This window comes from Taeniopygia guttata, chromosome Z (assembly GCF_048771995.1).
Source record: "Taeniopygia guttata chromosome Z, bTaeGut7.mat, whole genome shotgun sequence".
Taxonomy (NCBI): Eukaryota; Metazoa; Chordata; class Aves; order Passeriformes; family Estrildidae; genus Taeniopygia; species Taeniopygia guttata.
This window is the reverse complement of record NC_133063.1, coordinates 75673927-75690284: the sequence shown is the minus strand read 5'-3', so window position 1 is coordinate 75690284 and position 16358 is coordinate 75673927. Positions and strand designations below refer to the sequence as shown.

The window sequence follows — 16358 nt, the reverse complement described above, 5'->3', positions numbered from 1 at the left end:
GCAAACTGCACTGCAGACAGGTTTGTTAGAGAGGGAAATGGTTTCCTTGCCCCAGAAAGATTGAGGGAGTTAACCAGTACAAACACAGTGCGAACATGCTGAAGGAGGACCTGAGAGCAAAGCCCAGAGGGAGCCATGTGGGTGTACCACAGGATCAGAATGTAGTCCACATGCATTATCCATGGCATATGCCTGTGTTCTGCCATCAAACTTTCAGTTTGTACACAGAAAACTCTCCAAACTCTGCACACACAACCTTCCCACCCAAAACTTGTGCTATATTTATTTCATAACTGAGTGTTTGCTATCAGTGATTTTAGTAGCATCATAGAAAAACTTCACAGCAGATATGGCTCACATCTAGGTGAAAGTCACAAAACGAAATCAGGACCCCGATCACCCACACAGATACATGTAAGTAGCTCCTACAGAAATCTAAAATTACTGTATTAATAGAATTATTTTATGACCTTTTTAAGAGTTTAACACACTTTCACTTGTGTTAAAAACTGCTCCCATTGGCATAAAGTTAGGAAATTAACACTTATTTCCCCAGATCCAGATGAACTGTTTGGATTTTTTTTACTGTTGTCCAAAATTTTCAAAGATGAACTTTGATATTCAAAAGTACCATAATTCAAAATGCTCTGACAGACTTCATTACATGCACTTTATTTTCCATAATGATTACGTGAGGGCTTATTTCATGCCATTTTTCTAAAACCACACCAAAGGCAAATGCAAGGTTTTGGTGGCACAAGCCTAATAGGTCAGGGACCTGAAGTGTTTAAGAGACAGAAAAAAATGCCATATCTTAGCAAGGTGTAGATATTGTTTCCACACGGAGCCCCATCATTGCTCAGGTCTGGTATTCACCTACAACTGGTTACACATGACAGGTATCAGGCATATATGTATAGCAGTATGTAAGGCAGAAAAAGGCAAAGCTCCTCTTTGTTTTGATTTTCAGAAGAGGCATTTCCACAGTGAATACTTAAAAATAAAGTATTTACATGTTAAGTTCAAGTTCGTGAGGGTGGGTGACCATGGTGGTAGGCTGATGATCCGACTTGATGATTCTATGATTCTAGCTGTCCCTCACTACAATTTCAGTTAATTATGATACATTCACACATGCCACCACTAGCTGATACAAACACCCAATGCGCATAAAGAAAAGAGACAGTAAAGCAAGGAAGGAGGTGTTATAGCTCTGAAAAGCAGAGTCAGCAACAACTTACCTCATGAATGAGGGCGACCAACATTTGCTGGAAATTGCGGCCCCTGCTGGCCAGGAATCGATTAATAGGCCTGCCATCCTTGCCCATGTGGACTGGGAGGTCGAAACACAGCAACATGCCAGCTGAAAGAGGGAAGGAAGTGGAACAGAAAGATAAAAGCCCACGCTCAAGAGTCTAGGGAGAACCCAAAACAAAGTAAGGTTAACTTAATAAAGCCAACAATTCAAAAGAATATGCAAACATATTTAAGGGGCATAGTTTCTTAAGTTGATTCACCTTCAGATTCACAGAAATCTTTGATTCAAAATATGCATACTTGTCTACTTCAAGAAAGTGACAGCTTACCTGCAAGACCTGGTGTCATGCCTGGTTGCTTGTTCCTCTCATACATTTTCAGCAAGAAATTTGGAACACCTGCAACTGTCTTCCCCTGGTCTAAGCGTGCAGTCCCTCCTCTTAATGCAGAATGATACACAGCACGCGGCATGTTAGTCATCTCTTGTTTCACAAGTGATGTTGCAAACTCTTCAAATGCTTGATGAAGTGGAATGCAATGACATGAGAGGAAAGGGAATGTGAGAGGCTGATAATTGTAAGGAAGTTCCAGTATAAACCTACTTTATTCAAAACTGACACAGGTATATTGAAGATTGGAAAGAAATACCTTAACTATTCTATGAGCTGCTGATTGCTGCCTTTGATTGCTACAAAAGTAAGAGCAATGATAGCACATGAAGAACATAGCAGAGTCTAAATCATGTTTCTGTAGCATGTCAGGAAGGGCACCTGCATCTTGGGATTTTTTTTTCCTCTGCTTGTAATGCCAATATCCTTCAAACAAAGCCCATAGAATGCAGTCAGCAATTTTCTCTGCAGTGATATAGACTTTGTCTTCAGCCTTCAGTTATGTTGGAGGAGGAAATATTTGTTGACATGAAAACACTATCCACCTACCTGCTCTATACTTTTTATAAAAACCTTTTTGTTTAGGATGGCTGCAACAATAGAGAAGAAATTTGCTTAAAGTGGGAGCTATTTCTCTTCTGGAAACCATTCACATTGATAGAGACACCTTATCACTACTGTCATATTACTGCATTCACTGGTTATGCCAAAAGACATAAATACAAGCCATTCAGAGGCAATTCTTCAGGCAGGGGACAAGTCAAGGCTCTAGACTGACAAATATAACTCAAACTAAAACTAAAATCTGGATAAATTTAGTGAAACAACTAGATGTGCAGCAAATACTAGAAATACAGTATTTCAATGATTGAAATCAATCTGACAGTAAACAAAGATAACTAGCATCACATGAATGTTATTATTATTATCGGTGTTTTTACAATTGTTATTATCATCATCTCCTCTGCAGTAAGGATACTACCCATATTACTAACAACAACAATATCAAGTTGATAGTTCTTTTATTAATTGTTTTTAATTCTCTGACTACCAGATCTGAGAAAAGTCTAAGGCATCCAAAATGAAAAACTATCAAAAAAACAAAAAAAAAACAAAAAAAAAAAAAAGGCTTTCATATCCCTTCTGACATCCTAGGAATCTAGTATGTAGAAACAATATGAAAACTGATGTGACAAACCAGTTTTAAAGGAGCATGAGACAAAATACTGCTTAAAGCTCCACATTAAAATGCTTCATGTAAGTAGTTTCAGGTTATTAATCTCAATAACATGCACCACTAGAATTCCAGCAAATGAGATGACACAGATTCAGCTCCCATAGAACAGGCTCTGTGGCTTTTGGCCTGTCTTGGACATTGCCTCATTAATCCAGTTTCATACTCTTTCAGTGAAACAATTCACTCTCAACAACCACTCCAGCCAGCCACTAAAGCTTTTGCTCAAGTGTTCTGGACTCTGTTAACTAACAATGTTAGAAAACATCTCTGAGGAAGGAACTGCTTAATGAATGTTTTGAGTCAACACTTTTGATACCAGTCTGTGGTTGCTGCAACTCTGAATCCAGCCTATTCACTTTAAATTCAATTTCTATCTTGCTAGAAAATTGGCTATTTCAGCATTCATTACACAGATTGAGTTTTCTGTCAAGATACATCACTCTGTTTTCATTGAACTAAGTTATGTCATTCTCCTCCACAAAGCTTCCAGGATTTAGTAGATAGGACTCTCTAGGTTAGGTTGCACACACTCCAGAGGCCAATGCATTCAGAGTTTGACAGATGGATTCATTTAGAAGCGTCCACTGGAGGAAAATGTTACAAAACACCATCTGCTATATCATGGCAATGTTTACAGCCTGCAATCACACATGAAGATCCCATGTATTCTACAAAGAATGAAATAACAACGTCTATGTCCTGGCACACTATCTCAAATGTTGTAACTTGTAAGATAAGATAAATCTTATCTTGTAAGATAATGAGCATTTCTTGTAATTCAACTGCACAGGTTTCAGAACAAGTGTCAGACACCATCTGTTGAAGCATACTTCAGTATCAATATGCATCACTACAGTTACGCATTAAACATAGCACTGATATCTCAATCAATTAAGCAGACTTTGTGTATAGCATTGTTTTCATACCATTAATACTCTGTTTACAAAACAATAAATATAAAATTCCTTTTACTTCCATCTGTCCTGGGCTAAAATACACAGTCGCCTTTAGAAAGATCTGTTCAGTCCTCCCTACTGAGGTCACTTTCATGAAACAACGAGTACTTGAAGTATATAATAAGGAACTGGCTTTCCCTTTAGGACGTGTAAAGAATTTTTAATTATAAACAATTTTTCCCCACCATCAGGACCTCTGTCACATGGTCTTCCTAGAAATGGGTTGTGGGCTTTATTTTTTACTTTACAGTTTTTCGCATCATTTGTTAATGAAAAAAAGAAAGGCGCATTTTAATATGACACTCCATTCTAAAAGAGCCACAGGTCTTTACTATGATTCCTTATCTGCAAAGTGACCTCAAACACTGGCTATATTATACCTCCTAAAACAGTAGATGGTGTTAGAGAAAGCAGCTTGATATATGAAGAACCCGGAACAAACAGATTTGCCTCCTGATCCTCTTCATCTTCATTCATGTCTATCTCTTCCAATGAGTCCACTTCTGGTCGTGCCTGGAAGATTCAAAAAAAATTAAATGTCAGCAGAAAATCCCAAGTCCTCATTACCATTCATGATTCCAAGTGCAAAAATACCAACTAAATATGAAATGTTCCCCATTTCATTATTTTCACTCCATTTCATAAATTTGAAGCTTAATGAATAAAAGCTTTTCTTCTACCTGCCTAAAAGGTGACACTGGTTGGTAAAAATCACAGGGTGTGTAAATACGTATCTTTTATCTTTTTCAAAATTAATCTTGACACTTAACAGCTGAACAAATATTCAAAAAACTTTACTGTCACCCTGATTCTTAACAATGCTTTATATTGGCACTTTAATATAAATAAAACATTTTTGCTAGACACTACTTTTACATATTAGTTTTCGGAATTTGAAAAACTGCAACATATTTACATTTCTTTCAATTAAAACACAGTTACTCACTTTCTGTAAAGTACTGCACCAGTAATACAACTGCAAAGTAACTGCACTAGTAATACAGAACTATATACTACTGTGAAAGATTTCGTCTTGCAGCAGAGTTTACACTATTTCCCCTTATTCTATCCTGTGGTTGTCTATGTGATACACATTTTTCATTTGTAAGGTTTATGATAAACTCTTCTCACTAATTTATATAAAATATGTTTTTTAAAGTTGCATATTCCAGCCTTTTAGTAACAACCAGTTACAACATACAAATGGAGCCTATTATAAAATAAAGCAGTAAATAAAACCTTTACTATAAAGCCATAGGATTCACTATTCCATAAAGTATCAATGGACTACTGAGTACTGCCTAGTCTCTCATACAATGTAAAAAAAGAGTCACACAGATGACCTTATGCTCGTCTTCCTTGTACTCTTTCATTCTGTTAGGTTATTGAGTCACTGATCAGAAGATTCAGAGTTTAACAGCCCTCTGCACACTTAAAAAGTATTTTAGTAAATACTCAACTCTTTTCTGACTGCCTTTACTGACAAAAAGTAAAATGTTATGCTGTAAAAGTTCACCAAAAAAAAGGGAAAACTTTCAGCTTAGTTGCAAAAATTGCATCTACTTTTCTAACTGACTTGCCTGTCTTGTGAACAAAAGCCCCATCCACAAGTGTGACTGCAATGGAAGAAACAGCAATCACAAGAGCTGCTTAGTGCCAAGACTCAAATGGCAGCACTAACAGAAGAGCATAAAATGCATATCAGCTGCCCCAAAAAAAAGTCACTAATTTAACAACAAAATAAGAAAAACTACCTCCTAACTGCTTACCCTTAAGTTTCATTTGTGCCTTTCCCTGCTTATAAGATTTAGCTATTCCAATCATACTTGATAACATCTCATATTACCAGCAGGAGCTAGTAGAATTTCTGGCAGAGAGGTCACAAGGACTGGTTTCCCTTTCAAGAGAATATAATCCATGTCAGATGGAAGTGTCAGATGTGCTTACTATCAAACATATAACATGGTTACCTGTCCAGGAAGATGAAGAATTGTATGTTCTTCAGAGCCAAATGATGAGAGTGATTTATAGGCTGAAATGGCTACAAGGGCATCCTAGAAAATTAATAGGAAGAAAAAGAAAATCACAAACACAGCATATGGTATTGCTACTGGAAACTCTGTAAGAGCTTATCAAGTAACCACTGAATGCTGAAAAAGAGTTCAACAATATTTTCCTGAGGCACATTATCAATTGCTTACTTTTTATATATACAATGCAAAATAGCAAGACCAATTATCTAGGCTTGATAACAACCATTGTGAGCATTTCACTTCAGGTAGAAATATCCAAGCTATGAGAATAATGTTGATAACATATTGATGTTTTAGTTGTTGCTAAGAAGTACTTACTCTAAATCAAAGACTTTTCCACTTACTCTGCCAGTGTGCAGGTGCACATGATGCTCAGAGGGAGCAAGGTCAAGACAGATGACCTGAACTGACCAAAGGGATATTCCACATCATAAAACATTATACCTAGCATATAAACTCAGGGAAGTTGGCCAGAGAGTACCCATTACTGCTCAGGGATGGACTGGGCATCCCTCAGTGGGTGGTGAGCCATTATATTGTGCAACACTTGTTTGTAATTGAGTTTTATTCCTCTTTGTCTTTTTGCTATATCCCCTTTCTTTACTATTATTATTGTTACTGTTATTTTGTTGTTATTATTATTACACAGAAACTTATGAACCTGTACTTGTCTCAGTCCATGGGGTTTACCTTTTTCCAGTTCTCCTTCCCATCCCACCACAAAGAAGGGGAGTGAACAAGTGGCTACATGGTACTTAGCTGTCATCTGGGATTAACCATGGGACTGAAAAATTCTGAATAACTGAAATAGGCTGACAAAAGTTTTAGTCTTAAACTAAAAAAAGTACTTCCACCAGCACTATGGTGAGGATGGTCCAATATTCCCACTGCATTATAATACTCCACAAGTGAATTTGTCAAGAATGCTTCCTGTGTTAAGGCTGAGATTTTCCAGAGGACTCAAACTAGTTTCACAGAATCACAGAATATGCTGAGTTGGAACGCACCCACATAGATCATTGCCTCCAACTCCTGGCCCTGTACAGGACATCCCAAAGAGTCACATCTTGTGCCTGAGAGCATTGTCCAAACACTTCTTGAACTCTGTCAGGCTGGTGCTGTGACCACTGCCCTGGGAAGCTGTTCTAGTGCCCAACCACCCTCTGGGGAAAGAACCTTTTCCTGATATCCCACCTAAACCTCCCCTAACACAGCTTCAGACCATTCCCTCAGGTGCTGTCACTGGTCATCAGAGAGCAGAGATTAGTGTCTGGCCCTCCTCTTCCCCTTGTGAAGAAGTTGCAGACTGCAATGATGTCTGTCCTCAGTCATCTCCAGGCTGAACAGACCAAGTCACCTCAGACATTCCTCATTCAGCTTCCCCTCAAGGCCCTTTGCCATCTTTGTGTCCATTCTTTGGATGCTCTCTAACAATTTAATGTCTTTCTTATATTGTGGTGCCCAAAACTGCCCCCAGAGCTCAAGGTGAGGACATAGTAGTGCAGAGTTAGTTTGTAAATTCTCCTTGGAAATGGCACAGACGTTAGAACCTTCAGTTATGACCCTTTACATCTAGTACATTGCTTCAGAAACAGTGTTAAACAACAGAACAAAACCCTATTAGAAAATGAGATTACTGACACTTTCTTGACGGAAAAGTACAAAACTTATATCCTCTTGCTGACATCAGAAATGAATGTTTTCACTTATATCACTTACCTCATTCTGTGTATTGTTCCAAAGGAAGCTGATAACTTGAGCTTTGAATTTCTACAAAAGCAAAGGAATTTTCATTTCTCTTTGACCAAATAAGCAGTTGAAATACAGACAGTTACCTGAAACAATTTACGGCCACATCAACATAGATTGAGCTAGGAAAGTGGAAGGAGTGCAGCCCTGAACTCCAGACATATTCACATATTCACATTCTATTAGAGGGAAACCATGGATTAACCTTGCACTGTAATTTCCCGTCTAACTCTCAGGACTCACTAATGCAAGTGAAAACTCTGAAACTGTATGAAACACAAATCTGACTAATCTGATCTGGGCAGTGGGTGCAATTTTATCTATATTAAGCAGGCTTATGTAAAAGTTATATATGAAAATACACTAAAAGAAAGAGTTATCTTAGTCCATAAGTACACACCTCAAATTCATTTGTATTCACTGTTAATGAGGGAACCAGGGAAAACAATTCATTCAGTGCTTTTAAAATGAGTGGTCTTGTATCACAACTCAGCTTTGGTGACAGAGCATTCCATGTAGAACGGATGCAAACAACCTGCAAGCAAAGAGGGAGACATCATTACTAACAGCTATCCCAACTTCACTTAAATAACATTTCTTTCCAGTGCTTGTCCTTGCTCTTCCTTCTTGAGAACAGGAATTAATATATAGGTTCATAAAAAGTAAAACAGCAAAAAAAAAAAAAGTTAAAAATTCACTTGTAAATCAACTAATGTAACATAGTAATACTGTAAAGTACTTCATCAGGGAAAGTAGGAATAAATAACACACTGTAAGCAATGCACAGAGCTGTACATGTATCTTCATACCACATTAATGTTCCACTTAACTTGGTCAAATTAGCTAAAAAGCAAGCTGTCTCTGGGACAATAGGATGAAAGCAGAGGAAGCTACCAAGGAATCTATTTTTGCTGGGAGCCCTCCAAAACAAAATGCCTTTAATCTTTAAAAACAATAAAAGCAAAAAAAAAATTGCAGAACAAAAATGCAAACCACAAAAGTTCATGAATCCAGAAACTGCTGGAAATTGTCAAACTACAATAAATACTAAACACTAATACCTAATACTAATGCATTTACAACAGGATACATAATTGATCTTCCAGGATACATAAGTTTCCTCCTGGAAACAACGCACATCTCACCAAGCTGCTTTTCACCTTCAAAGATCTGCATGACAGCTTGACAAGCAGTCAGTACAACATTTTGCATTTCCAGGCACTGAAAAAGTCTGTAAGATGTTCAGTCAGTGGTACAGTTCTAGCTGAAGAATAAAAAGTAGTAGTCAAGTTTCTCAGGGATGTTGAATAGACAGCAATACTGGTACTAAAACTTTCTCCTTTTTCCTTGTGAGATGTTTTCTATTGCCCAGGCTTTCTCTTGGTGACAAGCTGTGTATTTTCCTGAAAATATCTTAAGTAATTTTCATGAAGCATTTCATCAAACCTTAATGTTGCTACCTGTGAAGAACTTAACATTACAGAATTTTACCACCATACATAAAATAATTCTGTCTATAATTTATCTGTTGTTACTACTTGTCTTTCAGATTTCACACTCCACTGCAACAAAAACAGTAAAAGCAGGAAAAATACAACCAAATAAATAACAAAACCCCCCAACAAATAGAACCAAAACCCCCAAGAAACTGTAATTCAGAACTACAGCACAAAGAAAAACCCCAAACCCCAAGCCATGTATGCTTAGAACCAAAGTCTAGACAAAAATTTTAAAATAGCAATGGCAAAGCAAAGCATAATTTTCAGCCTTCTAAAGTGAAAAATTGCAAATCAAGACTTAAAAGTCTGAGAAAATACCATGAAAATGTCTTTCAGGCATAAAAAATTACAACAAAGCAACAGAAGACAAAGAATTAAGAAATACAAACTGATCTATGTAATGAAATCAAATAAAGGTATGTTTATGAAGATACTCCACAAAGACATTGGGAAAGGTAGTTTTAGTATTATTCTGCACTGAAAAAACAGACTGTTTTGTATCTCTGAATGCAGGCAATTGCCAAATTAAGCAGTCACTACAGTGAGTGCAAAACACATTTCAGGGTGCAGTTTAAAAAGCGAAAGATGTATTTCAAGATGTACCCATTTCAGGAACAGCAAACCCATGAATGTGTTTCTATGGTAACAACCACTGATGGCTAGAAAGACCTCGTCTGATAACATTCCAAGGGAAAATGATACCTCTCTTTCCATTCTTTCAAAACAGACTGTTTGCAAGAATAAGAAAAAAAGTCTTCCAGTGTTCAGAAACACAGAAATATCTATTAACACTAGAAGTTCTTCCTCAACTATCTAGAAATGTTAAATTTGTAATGTGTTAGTTGTCTGGAAAACACAACATGTATTAATATGTAGAGAAAAAAAGTTGTGCATTTGAGAGATTTGATACAGTAATTTAGGAAGACTAACAAATCATGAGCTAGCCAAGCAAGTTTAATTTCATTCTTTCCCATAGTAACACACATATTCTCCAACTTCACCCAAGAGGTGAAAAAAGGCCTCAAAAAATAGCCAGCATCCTAACAGCTTAAGACTGTTCAATTCCTTCTCAAATGGTACTTTCTAGACTTGCAACTTAACACCTGTCAGACAGAAAACTCCTACCAAATGATGTAAACTAATGAACAGGGATAGGAACAGTGGGGAACTGGGACTTTTCACACCATAAAAATGCACAGTAAAAATAAAGAAAGGTCATAAAAGCAGTAATAAGCTTGACATGGTGTCTTCCTGGAGGAATGGGCAACTGTGATAAATATCTTGTGATAAAATTTATCTGCTAGTCATGAATCCTCAAGGAAAATGCCTGTGATCCCATAGACACTGTTCAGCTTCACAAAGCTGTCTTCTGAAAATGCAAAATACTCTAGAAAACTAGCAAGATACGAGAACTTTACAACCCTGGTATGACAGTTTACTGTCTGAAAAAAAAAAGGATAGATGCAATGCAGAAAATGTGCATTTAAAAATCTAGACATGCTAGTGCCATGCTTTGGTAAAAGTTCTTAAGGCTATTTTCATTTTTTTGTTGTGTGGGGTTTTTTCATGTCGGTTTGTTCAAATTAACATATCATTGTTATCTGGAGACATTAACAATCCCACAGTGCTTTTGGTACAATACATTTTGATTCAAGTTTATCTTTTCTTGTAATTTCAAAACTGATTTTAAAATAGCAAGCTTGCCACTCCACAAAACTGACTACTAGATGGGAAAAAAATAAAATCTAAATTTTACAGATGCTGAGGAAAGACAAAGCACTTCTGCTTCAGGTTACCCATGGCCCTAAAAGGGTGAGAAATCTTAGGAGAAAAACAAAGAACAGCAACATTTCAATGGAAAGGGAATTTAAACACTATGCTTAGAAATTTTATTTTTGAATGTTTCTTGGCTTGTATATTGTACTTGATACATGAAATAGATTAGATGCCAGTATAGCTTCAAATGAAGTACACTAGCTTCTGTTGAAATCGCTGGGGGAAAAAAAATTACATGCCGAAAAAGAGGAAATGCAATCTGGCAAGAACTGCGTGATTTTTCTCCATTTTTGATATTCAAGTCATTGTGCATTATTCACTAATGAGCTTATGTTACACCTACCAAAAACAAAGAGGGGGGCGGAAACAGCAAGACCTTCTTTCAAGTCCTGCAAAAGCTAAGCTAAGCTTATACTCTTAACACTATTCATATAGGATGCACTTTGAATGAAGTCACTGTCTTTATACAAAACAATTACTGCAGTCAGTCGAATGGATAACCATTCTTACACAAGAATCAACAAGAAAAAGAAACCAATGTTATAGCAAATTTTGTTATTGCATTACTTTAACAAAGGAGCATTTCTGAGACTCTCAGAACTCAACCTTGACAAAGCCACATGATGTATAGGGTTCAATTATCAACTGAGTCAACACTAAACATATGAAAACATAATTTATTATTCTGGTTCAGAACATGACTTAAAGTTCGCTGCCCTCTAAAATCCTACATCTAAGCAACTGCACATCGAAAAGCTTGGATGCTATATCCGTTTCCCTTAAGTTAGTGGCAAAGACAGAAAACACCAAAACAAAACCAATGTCTATGATTATGTCCTTTTTGCACTGCAAACTATAGTCTAAACAATAAATAAGAGACAGATTAAATTACTTAACCCAAATGATTACCCAGCTTGCCAAACCACAAGAGAATTCCCTGTTAAAGTTTCAGAATAGCTAGGTGGTAGATTAGGCCTCCCAGAACATTACACTGTAGTTAGGGAAATAAGGCAAATAGAATTTGGACAGGGAAAACTGGTAATATCCATAAAGTTTATCCATCTCTCCTTCCTTTCTTCTTTCCTTCCATTTTGAGTAGTCTTAGCCTTCCAGTCCTCAACAGTGGTACACTATACATCTGTTCTCAAATGAGGCTATTATAGTAGGATGTGAAATTTATCATATACCTAACTCTTACTTCTTTGCAAGACAAAGTCTAAATATAATCCAGCCTGGGAAAACACTGATCCAATACCAAGGCCAGCATTCAAAGACTCTACATGACCTTAAGAAGAGCCAAACTTCACAGCAAAGGCAAACAAAAAATTACCCTAAATATATTGTTTCTTAGCAGCTACTGTCTGACGATTTTTAATTATATTGACTACAAATATCTGTGGATGATTCACCATATTGTTCTTGAACTGCTCAGCGATTTCAAATAATGTGGCAATGGCTGGAATTAGTGCAGTGGATAAACATAAAATTGCTGTTTGGAAGAGAATGGGTAATCAAATATTCCTGCAGGATATAATTAGTTCACTACTCTGATGGCCTGCATAGTACAGTTTTCAGCAGCAGATTCACAGCATGTCTACGCCTGAGTCACAACAGGATATCACCATCTGGGATGTGGAAACAAAGAGCCTTGTCTTCAAGATTAGAGATATCGTAGCATCACTATTTGGGTTCAAAGGGACTTCACAATATTTCCAGCCCAGCCTCCTGCTCAAAGCATGGTTACAATGAGATCAAATCCAGTTGCTCATGGTTGTATCCAAAAGAAATGAGAAAATCTCCAGGGAAGAACACAGCACAGTCTCTCTGGGCAGCTTGTCCCGTAGCTTACCTGCCCTCTTCATCAGTAAGCAATGAACGCATTATAGTAAAAGAGAAGCCTCCCAGCTCTAGTGATTTCACTCCCTATCTGGTACACTCTATGAATGAGACACAGCAGGGCAGGCTAGTAAAGAAAATACAAAAATTACATTATTTAAGTGCCTTTCAGCCAATCAGAATTATGTACCAAACAGTCTTCTTTTTCAAATCTCAAGGAAAGATGCACAGAATGATGTCTTTGCAATAAACTGCAAAGCTGATTTAAAATTTCAGCTCATGCACTGAAGGGCTGATCTGCTGTGGTGGGAGATCACAATACAATTTCCCAGGAACTATTAACTTATGTTGGAGGAGGGGAATTAAATTTGTCAGAAGAAAAAGAAATACTGCAGCAACTCAATGTACTCTTAAAAAAGAGCCAGCCGGGAAAAACTACATGAACCATGAGCAAAATTCAAAACACAAGGACAAGCCAATTTATTCTTACCTCAGCCTCACAAAGTGCCTGTAGACCCTGTAATACTATGGCAGCGGGTGAAGCCTGATCAGGTTTTGTGCATTCATTTAATACCTGAGAAATTGCAGCCAACATGTCTGCTCCATGCTGGTATGGTCTAAAGGAAAAAAACCATGAAAATAGAAGGCAATATTCACACATACACACAAATTATAATTTATACTCAAAAATCCATTAAGTGCTAGTTTTATTTAAGTGACAACTAAAACTGTCTAGAACTGGGAATTCACATACACTCACACACAAAAAAAACCATACAAGGAGGATATGACAGAGCACTCTAAAGGCTGAGTGACATGGGGAATTAAATCAGCAGGCATCAAGTTCCAAATAAAAGATCACTGAATGTAAAGTTGTAGAAGGTTTTGCTTAGGCATGTTGTGTTCACTAAAGATTACATCATTCACGAAGGGATAGAGAATGAAAGTCCAAATGCACTATTTTATGATTCTTTGTTGCAATCTCCTGCAAGTAGTCCCTACTGTGTATTGGTGGAGATTCTGGCACCAAATGTTTTCTGTCCTTTTTACATCAGACAGATATGTTTTCCCTTGGTTTTTTTCCCCTGCTGCAATGCCACTTCTCTTTCCCTCAGTGACTGTATGGGCTGCTTTAACTTTCCAGTCTTTTAACTATCCATTCAGTTTTATCGCGTTGTGGGGGGCAAGGTGTTCAACAGTTCCTCATACATTCTCTGTAAGAGATTCTGGTAAATGTTATCTGGTAGGTGATTTATAAGCATGGTAAATTGTGACTTATCTATTTGTTCACACTTTCTTCAAAGTAATTTCTAAATGCATGAAGAATATGCATACACCTGAACTCCACTTAACTGGCAAAAGGAATACTACAGGTGCTTTGAGATTTCTCTCTTGCTTTTCATTTTTAAAGTGAAAAATATTATTGGAAAAGTCGAAGAGGTAAAGGAAAAGGTATTTTTTAGGAACTTCTTTTTAAATGATACTTAAAAGTTACTTGAATCTTGTCAGCTGTTAGTAGCTGACCTTCAAACAGGAAAGTGAAAACTAGAACCCAAGATAGGTGACAAACAGAGATGATGATGTGGTGCACATAAAACCTTACAGGAAATACTAATGCACTTAAAAATACTCTTTAAGGAGCTGTAAATTATTATCAAGTACTGATATTCATGAATTGTTAGAGCTGGAAAGGTTCAGTGTATTATCCAGTTAGACCTGCACAGCAGGGTTCTGTGGCATTATACCTAAGTTAAGCCCAAAAAAATACACGTGACAAAATATGGTTTTCAGAAAATAAATTCTATCTTTCTTTAAACAGATCAAAAGAGAGACAATTAGTCCTTACTTCTATTTTTCATCTCTTCCTTTTGCTAATCTGGGAGTGTTATGCCTGAAGTTTCTACCCTGGACCAGCATAGGATGCATCTTTTGTTCCAGGATGAAGATCATTTAATTTTAACAGCACTTATATGTGTGTTCCATTAGCCATAATAGAAAACCCCAAACTTTGTAGCTGCTCAGATTAGCAATGGCTGAATCAGTGTCTCAACTAGAAAAATATTACTCACAATTAATGTAACAGAATAAGAAAAATAATGATGCAGCTTTTCTGAAAACAACTCTTTTCCTTTACAAAGATATATGATAGGTAATGCTTGCACTTACCTCATCCTACATATATCTCTTATACAAGCAGCTTTAGCAATCAGCTTTTCCCATTGAGCATCTTTGTCAACAGACACAGAGGGCATATCAGACATTGCCAAGAACTTCTGCAATTCTGGATAAATTCGGTCCTAGAAAAGATTTCATTACAAATGATCATCACACCTTTAAAATCATTACTGGATTTTCAATTGGTAGCACTTCTGTATACTTCTGCATACCACTTTGATTTTTATTATTGCATACCATATTTTGCTTTTTTTCATTATTTGTCTCTAATGCTACATTGAGATCAAACTGGCTTTTGCAGACCAGGTCTCTATTGCATCTTTTAAAAAATCAGAAGCAAATTATTGCACATAACTTGTGCTGATTTTGTCTAGGATAGAGTTAATTCTCTTTGGGATAGGGTTAATTCTCTTAATTCTCTTCTCTCACAGTGGCTGGCATGAAGCTGTGTTTTGGATTTCTTCTGAACACAGGGTTGACAATACAGAGATGTTTTTGTTATTGCTGAGCAGGGCTTACACACAGCCAAGGCCTTTTCTGCTTTTCATGCTGGGGAGGAAGTTGGCGATGCTACAGCGGTTGGGACGAGACACAGCCAGGATGAGTGACCCAAACTGATTAGAGGGATATTCCAGACCATATGACATCATGCTCAGGATATAAAATGGAGGGAAGAAAGAGGAAGGGAGAGACATTTGAAGTGAGGACATTTGTCTTCTCAAGCCACCACTACATGCAATCTCTCTCCTGGAGATGGCTAAACACCTGTCTGGAAAGCATTGAATTAATTCCCTGTTTTGTTTTGCTTGTGTGCACAGCTTTTGCTTTCACTATTAAATGTCTATCTCAGCCCACCAGTTTTCTTCCTTTCACCCTTCTGATTTTTCTCCCTAGTCTTTACTGGTGGTAGAGGTGTGAGTGAGTGGCTGTGTGGTACTTGGTTGCTGGCTGGGGTTAAACCACAACACTAAGATCATGTTTTTACTTGCATATAATGAAAAGCAGAAAGATATCCTTCAAGCAATTTTTTCTAATCGCAGTTTGAGATGTCATGAAATTAAATAAAATTTCATTAAAGACATACTATTTAAATATTCTACTAGAAGATCAGTACAGACACTATTAACACTATTTACTTCATAGTGCTGATAGCGACATACTACTACAGCAATGTTCTACAATTACTTTCTTCCTTGGTTAACAGTAATGAAGCTTTTCAACTGGATTTATTATAGTGGCACTACAAGAAGTTTCTAACCTGTCTTTCCCATAATGATGTCATCAGCCGTGAGGCAATTGCTCTGAGCTTAGCTGTGCTCCCCAGCATGTGTATGGCACGTAGAATCTGAGCTACACAAACCTGAAAGAAAATTTTAACCAAGTTTGTTATTGTATATGTTTTAAGGACAAAGAGTAACCTACAAATCATTATTTTACAACCAAGTACAAAA

General features: G+C 37.0%; 1 protein-coding gene across 5 annotated transcripts in view; it reads right to left on the bottom strand.

The window, feature by feature from the left end:
* FOCAD (focadhesin) overlaps positions 1–16358 on the bottom strand; it is a 90361-nt gene that overhangs the window by 35122 nt on the left and 38881 nt on the right. For all 5 annotated transcript variants that reach the window (XM_030257522.4, XM_072922703.1, XM_002191801.7 and 2 more), the window contains 9 exons: positions 16166–16267; positions 14899–15029; positions 13223–13349; positions 8022–8156; positions 7592–7642; positions 5810–5893; positions 4220–4352; positions 1587–1775; positions 1242–1363 (listed from right to left, as the gene is read on the bottom strand). In XM_030257522.4, the coding sequence (XP_030113382.3) occupies positions 1242–1363; positions 1587–1775; positions 4220–4352; positions 5810–5893; positions 7592–7642; positions 8022–8156; positions 13223–13349; positions 14899–15029; positions 16166–16267 (1074 nt within the window). The remainder of the gene's footprint in view (positions 1–1241; positions 1364–1586; positions 1776–4219; positions 4353–5809; positions 5894–7591; positions 7643–8021; positions 8157–13222; positions 13350–14898; positions 15030–16165; positions 16268–16358) is intronic.